At 46.8% G+C, this 14,369-nt stretch overlaps 1 protein-coding gene across 3 annotated transcripts in view; it reads right to left on the bottom strand.

The window, feature by feature from the left end:
• Positions 1–3,591: 3,591 nt before the first annotated feature.
• AMFR (autocrine motility factor receptor) overlaps positions 3,592–14,369 on the bottom strand; it is a 38,979-nt gene continuing 28,201 nt past the window's right edge. For all 3 annotated transcript variants that reach the window (XM_023726889.1, XM_004371572.2, XM_023726890.1), the window contains 4 exons: positions 9,800–9,934; positions 8,003–8,086; positions 5,485–5,669; positions 3,592–4,606 (listed from right to left, as the gene is read on the bottom strand). In XM_023726889.1, coding sequence (XP_023582657.1) covers positions 4,459–4,606; positions 5,485–5,669; positions 8,003–8,086; positions 9,800–9,934 — 552 coding nt within the window. In that variant the 3' untranslated portion in view covers positions 3,592–4,458. The remainder of the gene's footprint in view (positions 4,607–5,484; positions 5,670–8,002; positions 8,087–9,799; positions 9,935–14,369) is intronic.

Below are 14,369 nucleotides of genomic sequence, written 5' to 3'. Positions count from 1 at the left end.
AAAAAAAAAAAAAAAAGCCCATGGGTCTTTCTAAGCCTTTCTATTCCCAATTGGTGAGGTTTCTGTGATATCTTACACACTGCCAGTCTACTTCTCTAATGGAAAATTCATGTGTAGCTCAATAAAGAGAATGTTTGTCTGTATTCTCAAGTCTCTCACCCTCTGGCTTCCAGACGACGGTTATCTGGCGGGGCATCACTCGAGCAGGAGAGGGAAGGAGGGATCTGACTCGACCACAGATACTGGGAGGCTAGTAGGCAGGTTCTAAGGGCTGAGTGAGGAATCCCCCACAGAATCCCTTCTCCACGTCCCCACTCAGTGCTGTGAGGGGGCAGGAGACAAGCAGCTAGCTCTGAGCAGTCAGTGGGACAGTGGCCCAATGCCAAGATGAGAACAAGGAGGGCAGAGGAGTGGGCTACTTCCTGCTCAGAGTGCCTTCTTCCTCCTGGCTCCCAGCTCTCCTCATCCTCAGCTGATTGTTTTTTAGGGTAGGGTAGGGAGGGGCTGGTAGCCCAAAATCTACTTAATACAGGGTCCTGTTTCTTCTGTAACCAGTGGTCCCCTACAGTCAGAGAACGGGTGGTCCCAAGAATGAGGCCAAACAAATTGCCTGGGCCCTGTGCACCCAAGGGGTTACATCCCCTCATTCTGGGCATCTTTAAAACCCAAGGATAAACTCAGGGCCCATGTGGCCAAGAAGGTTTCCTTCTGCTTTGCCTCCCCTACTGCACCTGGAGGAAACACTGGTGGCGTAATGGCTAAGAGCTATGGCTGCTAACCGAAAGGTCAGCAGTTCAAATCCATCAGGTACTCCTTGGAAACCCTACCGGGCAGTTCTACTCTGTCCTACCGGGTTGCTGAGTCAGAATCGACTTGACGCCAACAGGTTTGGTTTTTGGTTTTACTGCACCTGGATGCCAGGAAGCCCCCTGCAGACCAAAAACACAAGGGATAACTGAGATGGGCCAGCCTGGCTCATGGAGTTCCAATTTCTGTCTTTTCCAGGCTGTGGGTATCACGAGCTGTCCCCTGGATAGCCAGGTTTCTGCTGTAATAACTAGCCCTCAGTTGAGTCTGGGACCTAGAGGGAACAGCAGGCCACAAAAATGCTTGCAATCATATCCATGTGCCCCTCATTAGCCAAGCAGCCAAGTGCTACCCCATGCCATCTTGAGGTGAAAGATTCCTCAAGAGCTCAGTTAATTGGAAATCCTCTCCACACTCCCAACAAACGGGACATCCTTGTTCAGGCCTCTCCTTCACAAGTTCCGAAGTTTTTTAATCCAGTGGGGGTAGGGACAGGTATTGTTACCTCAGAGACTATGGAATAATAAACGTTAGTTCTCTCCTGTCACAAACACCCATGCCAACCAATCCAGGCCCTCCCTGGACCTCTGTGCAACCCAGGCCATGTCTCTTTTCCAGTGCTTTCCCTACCACCGCGCCCCCCACCCCCACTTGTTATCTGCAAGTGGAGGCACACAACTAACCACCAACTGATGGAAAGGTTTGCACTCCTGACCACAACTCGACTTCCTGACACTGGTCTTGGGGGACAAGCCAAGATCCAGATGGAGAGCTGAAGGACACTTTCTACACGTGGTGTCATTGAATTTCTCTAAAACAAGCCTTAGTCTAACAGGGTTCTTCCCCAACTTTCAAGTGCGTTTGCCGATAAAGCCAACAGGAGTATCTTTGTCCTATCTTTCTTAAAAGGCAGGTTAGGAGGAATTTTTTGGAAAGGATCCAGGGGAAATACCAATTAAATTAGAAGCAGGAGGGTGGGGGGGCAGAAACTATACATCACATTTTTTCAAAGTTCCACGTGACTCTGACGTGCAGCCAGGTTCAAGACTACGCTAACCAAACAAAAAGTATGGGCAACGAGATGAGGTTTCAGATAATGGAGGGCCTTCTCAGCCAGGTCAGCCCTGGTTGTTACTGGACGAGCTCACCAGTCACGTCACGGTTCCCTTGCCCACGCTGTGTCCTGCTTTCACAGAGCTCTGATTCTTTTCCTTTCACACCAGAGGATCAAGTCTGCTGGCGAAAGGTAAAGGCACACATTGTCTGCACAGCTCAAGTGGGAATCAGGTCCAAGTGGCCGCCTGAACACACAGGACCTATACCAACACAAGTAATACATCCACGTGGACCAGCACCCTCTGTGGTACTTGTACAAAAGCCTCAAAATTTGGGGGGTGGGGGGGAGGAGACTGAGAACACAAGATGTCAACAAAACAGGGCCAATAAGAAAATGGAGTAACAGACTAGTTCCAAAGACCCCAGAGGGGGCAAGGGCACCATTCGCCAGATTGCCCACGACTCCTTATTTCCTGTTTACAAACTTGAACAGCCAGGCCTCAGCTCAGTTACAACAGGGGCTGAGGAGCTTCCGATCCCTGCAGATATGCAGGGTGGTGAAGGGAGTCCAGGGGAGGGGAACCTACTCCATGTAACAGGAAGCCAGCTGAGCTCCTGCTAGTGCCCTTAGCATCTGTCCTGGACAGCTCCAGGAAGTGACAAAAGCCAAAAGAAAGCAAAACGCCCAGAATCCCCTATCCAGGTGCAAAGTCTAGGGATGAGTTTCATTTTAAGCTACTTAAGACATTTCTCCTGCTTTGGCCACAGTCATACTGCTGTATTTCGATGTCTCAAGACCGTCTAAAATTGACTCTGTACAATTTTTTCTACATATCTGGAACATACAAACGTGGAATTTGTGTCATCCTTAATGTTTGCGACATGCAAATCAAAGAAAGTTATAACAATTCAAAGAAAGTAAAATAACTTTTCTCTCCCTACTTACCTTGGAAAAATGAGATAAACAGGAAGGGAATAAAAATTCAGTTATGTCTTCTCCAAATAAATACTAGGAAAAATAAAACTTCCCAATTCAAAAGGATGGAAACAAACTTTCAGCCACAATGGTCCACGCAAAACCAAAATGAGAGTCAACACAGACACCTCTAAAAAGGAGCTGCCTTAGCTTCCAGCCACATACAACACACTAGAAGAGTTTGCTTTTTATTATTATTATTGTTTTACAATAAAAACAGAAACAAACAGCTATGTTCTTAGCAAAACAAAACAAATTAAAAAAAAAAATCACAGAAATTTACTAACAGCATTTCAAGGTAAGGCTTTTGAAAGATTTATTGAAATAAATTATCTATGCCTAAATATTTACTCATCACCCTTTTCTCAATTAAACATTCTAAAAACTGGCAGTTATGGAAAATACATTTAACTTTGCCAATAATTTTAGATAATACTGGATTCTTCTCAAAAGGACTACCATAAAATTATGCTTTCAAACATTAAAAAAATTTCATCCAATGGGACATAAAACTGAACTGTGTAACCTATGATGGTGTGTTCCAAATCTTTAAAGTTAAATGTATGAAGAATCTGAAAGGTCTGGAAACTGGGTCTGCATCCAAGGCAGGTGGATTCAATGTCTTAACCTTTCTGTTTAATTAAACCAACAGGAACAAAGTTATGAAAATGAAGGGCTTGAAGGAAAAAAAGATACAGTATCTTTTATTTCTTCAATAAAGCCCTCCACAATTTACTCCCCCATCTTGCAAGGCCCAAATCCTCTCTAAGGATCAAATCCACACACTGAACTGCCTACTTGACCAAGGAATTAAAACCACAAATCAAAGCTTGCTGCCTAGTCCTTTCAGCACTGGCTTTCCCTGTGCCCAGAGGGGCCAATGAGAGGAGATATACAAAGGGCCAACTCTGTGGATCCCGAGATGCGGGAGCACCAGAGTGAACAGAAATAAAGCCAGCTTTGATTTACTTCCTCAGAAAGTCAGTCCTGGACCTCTGCGACACACAGAGGGCCCTTCCTCTGCTGGACAGCACTAGACTTTCCCCTCCTCTGCGCCAGGGATCAACCAAGAACACCTTCTCAAGACGCCCTGCCTGCCCCGGGGCCCAGGAGCCTGCGGGTCTGGCCTCCATAATATCTTGAATGCCTGGCAGTAAGAATAGCAGTTTGACACCAGAGGTCACTGATGGGTGTAGATCAGGCTCAGGCTCAACATGTTCTCCAGACTGCTGCTGCATCTCCCCACCCACCAGACTTGAGGCTGGCAACACCAGCGGTTTTTGTGACTTATGCACAAAGCAGTAATCAAAGCTACCTGCTGCAGGTCTCTGGTTGCCCACGCCCTCTCAACCTCCCCCCATCCCCAAGAAGTCCAGTCAACACCAGAAGAGATCATGCCTAGAGTTAAAATGTGCAGTGTTTCTAAGGGAGGAGAAATGTCACATAGAAAGTATTACAAAAAGGTTTAACTTTGTCAGCTGTCCAAACACTATTAAGACCACATGCTTTATACAGCGGCAATGCAGTCAAGCCCACTTCTTCACACAGCAGGCAGAACTGGGGAGGCCTCTTCCTCTCGGGCACACGCTCAGGAGGAGGCTGAGGAAGGCGAGGCGACGCTAGGAGGTCTGCTGCTTCTGAAGTCTCCGTTCGGCAGCAGCAGCCAACATCCTTCGACGGAGCGTCACAGGGTCAGAGGACGTGCCTTCCGAGGGGAGGTAGCTCTCTGAGGCTGAGTCATGTTCAGAACTTTTGTTTAAGAAACGCCTACATAACACAAAGGAGTTGCATCAGAGATATGGGAAGTTCTGGAACACACAACAGTGTTTCTTTAATTATTTTGAATTTGTCCATTTTCCAGACACCTTCAAGAAGCTGTCATTCAGCACCATCTCATGGAAAAGACCATCTCTCCCCAAAGAGATGAGCAGAAGTTCTCTTTGTACCAGGGAGAGGCCCAATTACATGGCTGGTCCTCTGTCCATCCCTTCCCCATGGAAAACATGAAGGCCTCACAGTCTCAAGGTCTGTGCTCAACATGGACCCACCAGAATAAATACAATACTGACCCTGTCTTCAAGAGTTTAAACGAAAACAAACAAAAACCCCTACACCTCTCCACAGGAACAGTACCCTCTCCTCTGCATCCAGCCATGGGGTAGAGAAGGTGACATGTGGCAGGGAGACGTGAAGACCATGTTCCCATTGCTGGGCGGAGCAGCAGAGTGGTCGAGAGGGAGGACTTGGGAGCCAGACCTCAGGCAAGTGCTAACCTCTCTAGGCCTCAGCATCCTCAGGCTACAAGTCTTTCCAATGGGTATAACAACAGTGCTTCCTCTTGTTCAGAGAATTAAATGAATATAAGGGCTTAGAACATGCTGGCACAGAAGTGTGGGTGCAGACGTCCACCGGTGAAGACGCTGGCTATCACTGACAGCACCAGCCCAATGATACCAGTTACGCGCAGTGTTGCCAGATCCTGTGCTTTCTCAAGACAGGCTTGTGCTCTGAATTTTTAAGTGATATGTAATGGTTCTGCAACGTCTGTTTAAAAAGACACTATGTGGGCCCTACGTGACAAAGGCCTTCAGGCAGTGGTTTCTGACCTGTGATATATGCCCACTAGAGCTGCAGAGTCAACTTACTTCCGAGCTTGCTGCAGGAGGTCATCCTTGCGTTGGACTAGCATGCGCTGTCTCTCGTCGGCAGACTTGGAGAAGCGGCTCCCCCGAGCCTCAAAGTCTTCTACCTCACTGGGCTCCACTTCTACCTCGCTGAAGTCCAATGCCTCCTCCAGCCGAGGACTGAGATCCAGCGGCACGCGCTCAGTCTGGACACAGGGAGGAAGCACAGAGGCAGGTGTGAGCACGGGCTGCCTTTGAAGATTGCTTGCCTGGCCAGAGCACCCCTAAACAATGCTTTCTGGACCCGTAGGGAGGATGCTGCCAGGCAAAGAGGCAGGGAAGAGGGAACTAAATGCATGTGTGTGATGGTAGATGTAGATTTTTTTAAGGGCAGGTACACTGTAGCTGGCTCACGTACCACTAGGAACAGGGCCTGACTCACACTAGATGTTCAATATTAATGCAGTAAGCAAATGATTACCAGTATGAAAAACATAAGCACCTCAAAATTGTACTCTCGGAAACTGGTAACAAAGTTAACTGCTTGTCTGCATTCGGGATCTTCTGTTCAATTCTACTAATTGCTCAAAAATTTGAATCACATGTCTCAGCACATGGACTGTACAAGTTTTATATCCCTACCTGACTCTAAAAACAGTCAAGTGGATAAAAAGTGTAATCTCTAAGGGTCTTTTTTTCTAAACAGATCATGTGGGTCGGTCCTTGTGTAACACGATATTAAAATGGGCCTCTTTCTCGGTTTTGGATGAAGCTTCAAAGGCACATCCTTAAGCTGGTGTCCGACCATCTACATCACTCATGTTACAAGACTGCAGAACCAGGCTGGCCAGTGTCAGCCCATCGCCCACCTCCAGGCAGTGACAGAGCTGAGGTGGAACAGGAGGAGAGACAGGCCTATTTTTAAGAGCTCCAGGCGTGCCATGCTTTTCCCTCACCAACCCTCGCTACCTCTTCCTGCCTTCAGCCAGGTGAGAAAGGGGACTTCAGGAGAACCATATGGAGAGCCTGACTCACATTCCCTGGAGTTTGAGGCACTCAGGGACTGATGACTGACACACACCTGAGAAATCTAGAAGACAGAAATTGGCTGAAGCAAATAAAAAGAGAAGAGAGGGTTGTACTTCCATTGCCTATAAGACAATGTTGTGTATGTGTCCCAAGATCAGATGTCGGTCCCTCAGGAAAGAACCAGCCTGAGGCTGGGCAATGGACTTGGCCCAAGGGGACCACATGGAAGGGTGTTACGACCCTCATGGAGGCAGGGGTGGTCATAAGTAGCCAGCCCAAGTTCAAAGGAAGTATAGCCAAGGTCTCTGATGCTAGATGGGGCAGGGAGATCTCTAAGGTAACAACGATATATCTATCTATGCGTGCTGGGGTCATACCCCATCCTAACCCCTACTCCCCTGAACTTGACCTTAGAGGAGATTAAGGGGGTTAGAAAAACAGCTAGTGAATGGATGAAGAGATTGAAGAAAATAGAAGCCCGCCTGAGCCCTGCTCCACTGAAGGCTTCTAAGCCTGATAAAGGCCTGAGCTGGGGCAGGGAGAAACTCTGAATTAAATGGAGAGTAGAAGTGATGTGACTAAGGCTTTTATTAACTGACACTGAAAACATAAAACTGAACCCCTTCTTCAGAAGCCAGGCACCATTTTTCAAATGATGCACAATCCATTATGCATTTGAATACAAAACATTTAACTCAGTAACAGATTTGAAAAAGCCTAGCAGTTTTTATTGTTCTCTACTTGCAGGAAAAATATGAGGTGAAAGCAGCCCTCAAGTCACTTAGCAAGTCTCCGCTTCACGAAGAGGCTAGGCCCATGCTAACAAAGGCAGTGCCACCCTCAGACCTGGGCCCTGCATCCGGGAAGCCCCACGTATCAGAAACACAAACGGGAATTTCAGAGAGGGCCACCAGCTAGACGCCTAGGACATGGGGCTAAGAGCATGGGGGTGTGTGCTTCTGCCCTGGGAGACCAGAGACAGAGGCGCTGCTTTTGGTTAAGCACAGCCACAAAAAATCACCCAAAGCAGATCTGCTTTCCCAAGATAACCACGCTCCTTCCTCTGCCTCCCTGCTCAGAGACGCCTCATTTTTGAGTTGAAAATGTAAGGTGTGGGGGAGACTAACCCGATGGCCTCAGCTCCTGGAGAGCTTGTCCTTGTCAGTCCCCATCTGGGTTTGGATGGGCCCAGTCAGCCCAGCGTCCTGGGCCAAGGCCCAGATTTGTCCTGCCCTTCCTAATGTACCACTGAAGCTCAAGATGGCAGGCTGAACAGCCTGACTCCCTCCCTCCCTCTCCAGGACATAAGAGTGATAGCCAGGGACTGGGCTACAGGCCCTGGGGGGAAACACAGGCAGACCACGGGCACAGCTGGATGTATGAACTTTAACTTCCTCTGTGCTCTTGCCCTAAGCCTCACAATGAAAAGGGAGCAACTGAAGAAGACCACTGCCAAGTACTATGCTCCTCTCCCACAATCCCTTAGTCTCTTCTGGTGTGCTGACTTTACCTGAGTAGAAGCTTCTCCCTCCTCCTGGTCACTGTTTGGCCTTTCCACAGGACTGTTCAATGCAGGTCTAATGCTATCTGACCGCTGAAAGAGAAACAGTGCCGTAAACAGTACAGAATCATTCACAGATTAAATGACACAGATGAAATCCGAGAGCACAGAAGGAGGTATGGTCCCCAAAGCTACAGCATCAAAGAAATACAAGGCTCCAAAGATTAAAGGTATGGCAAAGAAGCCTAAGGCAGAAATGAGACTACCATGTTTGACTTAGCAACTGCCTCCACACTGAGTTTCCCTTTCCATGATAGTAATCATGTAACAATATTGACAACGGCAGGTACCACTGACTGAACACTTACTTCGCGCCTGGCACCAAGGTAAGCCCTTACCGTGATTCTCTCATTTATCTTCTAAACATGCTATAAAATAGATACAGTTGTTCTCATTGTTAGCCAGTTCCAGATCTTGGCCAATGCTGCAGGTGCTTTGGGGCCCTGCCCATAACCCCCCAGGTCTTACCACCTCAGTGCTTACTGGCCAGTTCTCATATTTCATTACCTGAGGACTTTTGTCTGCCTGCATGAGCTGGTTCTGCCACCCCAGGAAGAGCCCTCAACCAATGACTGATGGGAATTGGTGTATAAACACACAGCCCAGGCCCCAGCCCCTCAGGAGGGATAAAGTGTCCTGCCATCGCTCCCACTCTAGCTCCCAGTGGGATGAAGCTTCAGTCACCCCGTGGACTCTGCTGGGTAACAAACCCTTTACTGACCGCCTTCCCTTCTCTGTCTCATATCCACACCCCAGCCAGTGTTTTCTGGGATCACCTTCCAAATAAACTATTTACATTTGAATTCTTGTCTCAGGTCTGCTTCTGGGGAATCCAACTGGACTGCCAGGTAACATAGCTGAGAACTGGTGACTCACATCTAAAGCCCCAACCCACTCGAGTCCGAAGCCTATGCTCTTTCCCTCTTCAGAGGGTCTCAAGTTTTAAGATTTTATCAATAGATTTCCAAATATTTTCCTTTCCTGAAGTTGAATATCTTTTTGATAAATTATTTTCTGTGTGTGTGTGTGTGTGTGTGTGTGTGTGTGTGTGTGCCTTTCCTGAAGTTGAATATCTTTTTGATAAATTATTTTCTGTGTGTGTGTGTGTGTGTGCGCGCGCGCGTATTTATGTATATATTCCTTGGTCCTGCCAGAAAGCCTTGTCTTTAATATGTTAACACTTCTTCTACCCCAAAGATGTTAGGTGATAGACAGCTGTGAATTGTACCTAACAGAAAACAATACCAATGTGCCAAGTCTACTAGGGACACAGGGCATTATCCATGGGTCAGCAAACGACAGGCCAAATCCAGTCTGTTACATGTTTTGGTAAATAAAGTTTTTCCTGAAGCCCAGTCATGCTCATTCATTTACATGCCATCCGTGACTCCTTTAGTGCTCTAACAGCAGAGGTGAGAAAGTGAACAGAGACCATGTGGTCTAAAAAGTCGAAAAGACTGCCTTTTATAGAAAGAGGAAGTGATGCTGTGACCTCCCGGACTGGCAAGGGCAGGCTGGTTTAAGGTGGTTTTTAATTATCTGCACAAAAAATTACCCAAATATATCTGTCCTTGTTTTAATCTGAGTATCCTTGGTGGGTCTGGGGAAAGTTATGGAGCTTGCAGAAAACCTTTCATCAAATCATAACTGATACTCAGTTGGTAAGCAATTTGAACAGTGAATCTAGACTGATTAAATCGTTGTGAAGACAGAATCCAGTTGTCATGCTTAGAAAACCCAGCTTACCTGTGTGGGAAAAGGTACTTGAATTCGTCCTTCTAAAACGTTGTCTGTTGTTATTTCGACTGAGCGTGTCAGCTGGAGGTCCTGCAGCACCAGGTGGTATGGAACCTGGGGAAACATTTCTTGAATCTGATGAGCCTAGAGAAATACAAACACAGAGGCTGGACAAACAGACACTCTTGGCAGTTACTTTATTGAGACCATGGTGTACGGCAGGATCGGGGCGCTCAACATGACTTCCTGCCTCAAAAACGCAGATAAGGGAGGAGCCCGGAGGCCACAAGCTGCTAACCTAAAGGTTGGCAGCAGTTTGAACCCACTCAGCGGCGCTGTGGAAGAACGGCTTGGTGAACTGCTTCCAGAAAGATTACAGCCAAGAAACGCCGATGGAGCAGTTGTACTCCGCAACACTTACGGGGTTATCATTAGTTAGGGGCCGACTCAACTGCAACCAACAGCAAGTCTGACTCAAGATGTGCTGTAAGTGTAAAATAGACACCAGATATGATGACTCGGTACCAAAAACCACAGGTAAGGGGACCACCACACACCATCAAACTGCAGTCCCTGTAGGGTTTTTTCAGGATACTCAACAGATAACTGGAGACAGCATCAGTTTCAAAATAAAAACAGCACAGAAATCCAGCTGGATCCCAAGATAGACTCAACTATAAAATTCTAGTTTTAAAAAGTATTCGTTTTTAAGCTCAATATACCTCAGGCAGAAAAATGTGTTCTTCTTAGAAGACAGAATTCCTAAAAGGAACAAACATCTGACACACACAACATGGATGAAAGGCAAATGCAGTATGCTAAGGGAAGAAGCCCGACTCAAAAGGCTGCGTTTATGGTTCCGTTTCTATGACACAAGCAATTTTATAGGGATAGCAGGCAAAATCAATGACAGAAAATTGATAAGGGTTGCTAAGGGCCGCGGGTGGGGACTGACTACAAAGGGCACAGGGAAGGCTGGGGGAGGGGAGTGGAACGGTTTCACCCTTACTATGGTGGTGGTTACGCACTGCATGAGCTCACCAAACTTAAAGCTGGATAGTTTACTGTATGTAAATTATACTTCAATTTGAAAAAACAAAAAAGATTACAAAAAATGCAAATTCCTAATACTACCCTGGAGCTAGAGTTTTCAAACTATACTCTAGAACTGTCTCAGAGTCCACGCAGGGGCTGGAGGGCGGGTGCGTGTGTAGGGGAACTGGCACAGGTCTCAGCACGCCACTGCCCTCGCCTTCATCTAAGCAGTTCCAGATGTTTTGTTGTGTTTTGGGGGTTTTTTTGGTATTTATTTTGTGTATTTATACGCGTATTTATTTACGAATGCTTACGTGCAAGGTTTTATTCGTGGAAAAGTCCCAATGACTAAAATTTTAATAGAGGAGGAAAAAAAATAATTGCTTTAGGACACCATAAAGTCTACTATCAGGATATTAAAGCCTAAAAGATGTATCATAATAAACTGTAGAAAGAGGGAGAATGTGTCTCAATGTCAGGACCTTGAAAGAAAAGAGCAGAGTCCAGCTTGTGCAAAGCTGTGCTCAGAGTCATCACTGGGGATGGGCAAGACACACAGTGCAAGTACCCAGGACCCCCCATTCCTGTGACCCCCTTAATGTTGACATGAATATGAGCAGACCGTTTTCTCCCCAGCCCAAATCAAAGCTAACAGGGGAAGAGTCCATAAAAACTCTATAATTTCATAAAATTCCTCTCTGTTCTTAAATAGCTTCCTCATTTCCCCAATAAAAAAAATGCCTGAGATAAATTTTACTAGACCGAAGCTTTTCTTCCAGAAAAACCAGTGAAGTTAAATATCGGATCTTAAAAAAAATACATGGTTCCAGTAAATTAGTTGTGCTAACAATAGTCTACTGCAAACCACCATGGTCTAGAGGAAAAACGACCAGGGCCTGCCTAAGAATTCTTAACACACCGATTCCAGGAATGTCATTCTTATTCCTACGAGGGCAACACCCCCACCTGATTTTTCACACGAGGCGGGTAGGGTGATGCACCTGCAGAGCGTCAACAGCTGCCTGGCCCCACAGTCGAGAAGCTGCCGCGCTCCTAGACCCCCTGAGCCCACCAGCTGGGATGGCACTCTTCCGCTCTGCAGTCGACCTGGCCGGTACTTCAGTGAGAAAGCAGGAGCCAGCAGGAAGCCATGCCTGCTTTTCAGACCAAATCTCAAACCGACCCACCCGCAGCTGCACCCATCCCTCCTCCTAAAGGTGAAGCCCTCTCCCCAGCTCAGGCTTCTCACCCCACCTCCCATGCCTCCTCCGGGACTTGGCTCTTTCAGTTAACGCTTCTGTTTCTTCTATGTCATCAATCTCCCCTCTCTAGTGATCACTCCTAGTCACATACCAAACGTGCTTTAGAATCTATCTCTAAAAAAGACTTGTGGAAAAAGAATATGTGCACGTGCTTACACTGCATTGAAGCATTCTAGAAGAAACACAACACAGAAGAAAGTAACCAAAGTTGTTATGGTGGGGAGGCTGGGTGATGGGGGAAGGAGTGAGAGCATGTCTTCACTGTATACCTCTGATGTTTGAAACACCTAAATAGCCTGTTCAAAAACTTTACAAAACTGAATGTAACAAAAAGTTCCTTTGATACTACATACTCTCAAGCTTCCCCTCCCCTTCTTTGCTCCCTTTTGTAACGCACATCCAGAAATTGTCTATTTCTTCAGCTCCCACTTCAACCCGCCACAATCTAGTATTCAGCCCCTCAGGCCATGGACACTGCTTATTCTGGAGCAGATGAGCCCCTCCACTTTGCCAAACCCAGCACACACTTCTCTGACCTGCTCTTATAAGAACTCCCACGTGCTTGACTTCTCCCTCTTAGAAACACACTCTTCCACCTTCTCTTGGTGTTTTCCTTCTCAATGTGCAGTCACGGCTCCTCCCTCTCTACCAGACCTCTGAAACTCTAGAGGATCAGTCCTGAGCCCTCTTCTCTTTGCAACCTACATTCGCTCCCTAGATGAGATGCTTTAAATACCCCTACAGACTCAAAGCTCCCAAATGTCTACCTCCAGCTTAATCTCTTCATGAAGGTCAGGACTCAAGACACTCAGAAGTGCTGATGTGACCTCTCTACCTGGGTGTCTCATCAACACCCCATGCTGACCCACCCAAACAGGACTGCTGAGTCCCTGACCCTAACCCTGTCCCTGTCCTAGCCTTGGCCATCTCAGTACATGGCATCACCCAGCTGCTTAAGCCAGAAAACGGTGCATCAGATTTTATCCTTCACTTCTTGTCATCCACATCCAAATCAAAGCATCATCACATCCTGTCAGTTCATCTTACAAAAGTGTCTTAAATCTGCTCACTTCTTTTCACCAACACCCTTGTCCAAGCCACCAACTTCTTTTGCCTGAACTGCAACAGCCTCCTAACTGGTCTCACTGCTTCCATTTTCACTCCTCCATATATTCATTTGGCATCCCTGTGTGGTGCAAACGGTTAATGTGATCAGTTGTTAACTGAAAGTTTGGGAAGTTCAAGTCCACCCAGAGGCACCTCAGAAGAAAGACCTGGCACTCTACTTCCAAAAAATCAGTCATTGAAAATGCTATGGAGCAGAGTTCTACTCTGACACACATGAAGTTGCCACGAGTTAGAATTGACTCAATGGCAGCAACTGGTTATAATTCATTCTCCTCCTAGAAGCCAAATCATTCTCTATTAAATGTCCTGTCAGTCCCCTACAAACAAACAACAAAAGCCTCTAATGGCCTTCTAATACTTTCAGTATAAAATCTAACCTTGACCGTGGCCTACGAGTCCCTGCACGATGTGGCTTTGCAATCAGCTTGTGTTACAATCTCAGTTCCCGATTCGCTGGGCTCTAACTACAACCATCTCTGTTCCCAGTGCTTTCCCACCTCGTGGCCTTTGCACCAACTGTTCCCCTGCCTGGTGGCTCTCCCCGATCTGCTTCCTTCATGTCGCAGTTTAAATATCACCATCTCAGAAAGAACTTCCCTGAAGGCCTCCTTTCCCCACCCACGCTCTGCCACATCGCCCGCCCTACTGCCAGCAGAACACTCATCACCATCTGCAGTGATCTTATTTGCCTGTGTCTCTCATCTGTCTCCCCATCTAGAAGCTAGGCTTCTTGAGAGCAGTACTCATGCCTATCTTATGTTCACTGCAGCTGCTATTCCAAGCACACCATCAGCCACAGGAACAGGCTTTCAGGACATTTTTGTTGAATATAAGAATCAAGATTAAACCCCGGGAGTATGGTCCCTGGACACCCTTTTAGCTCAGGGGTGAAGTCACTCCCGAGGTTCACCGTTCAGCCAGGGATTAGACAGCCCAATAAAACAAAACAGGACTAACGAGGCACACTAGTCCAGGGACAAGGACTAGAAGGCAGGAGGGGACACGAAAGCTGGTGATAGGGAACCCAAGGTTGAGAAGGGACAGTGTTGACATGTCGTAGGCTTGTTAACCATAGGGCAATATGTGTACTAACTGTTTAATGAGAAACTATTTGTTCTGTAAACCTTCATCTAAGGTAAAAAAAAAAAAAAAAA

Source organism: Trichechus manatus, unplaced genomic scaffold (assembly GCF_000243295.1).
Source record: "Trichechus manatus latirostris isolate Lorelei unplaced genomic scaffold, TriManLat1.0 scaffold00014, whole genome shotgun sequence".
Classification (NCBI taxonomy): Eukaryota; Metazoa; Chordata; class Mammalia; order Sirenia; family Trichechidae; genus Trichechus; species Trichechus manatus.
This window is presented reverse-complemented; position numbering and strand designations above follow the sequence as displayed.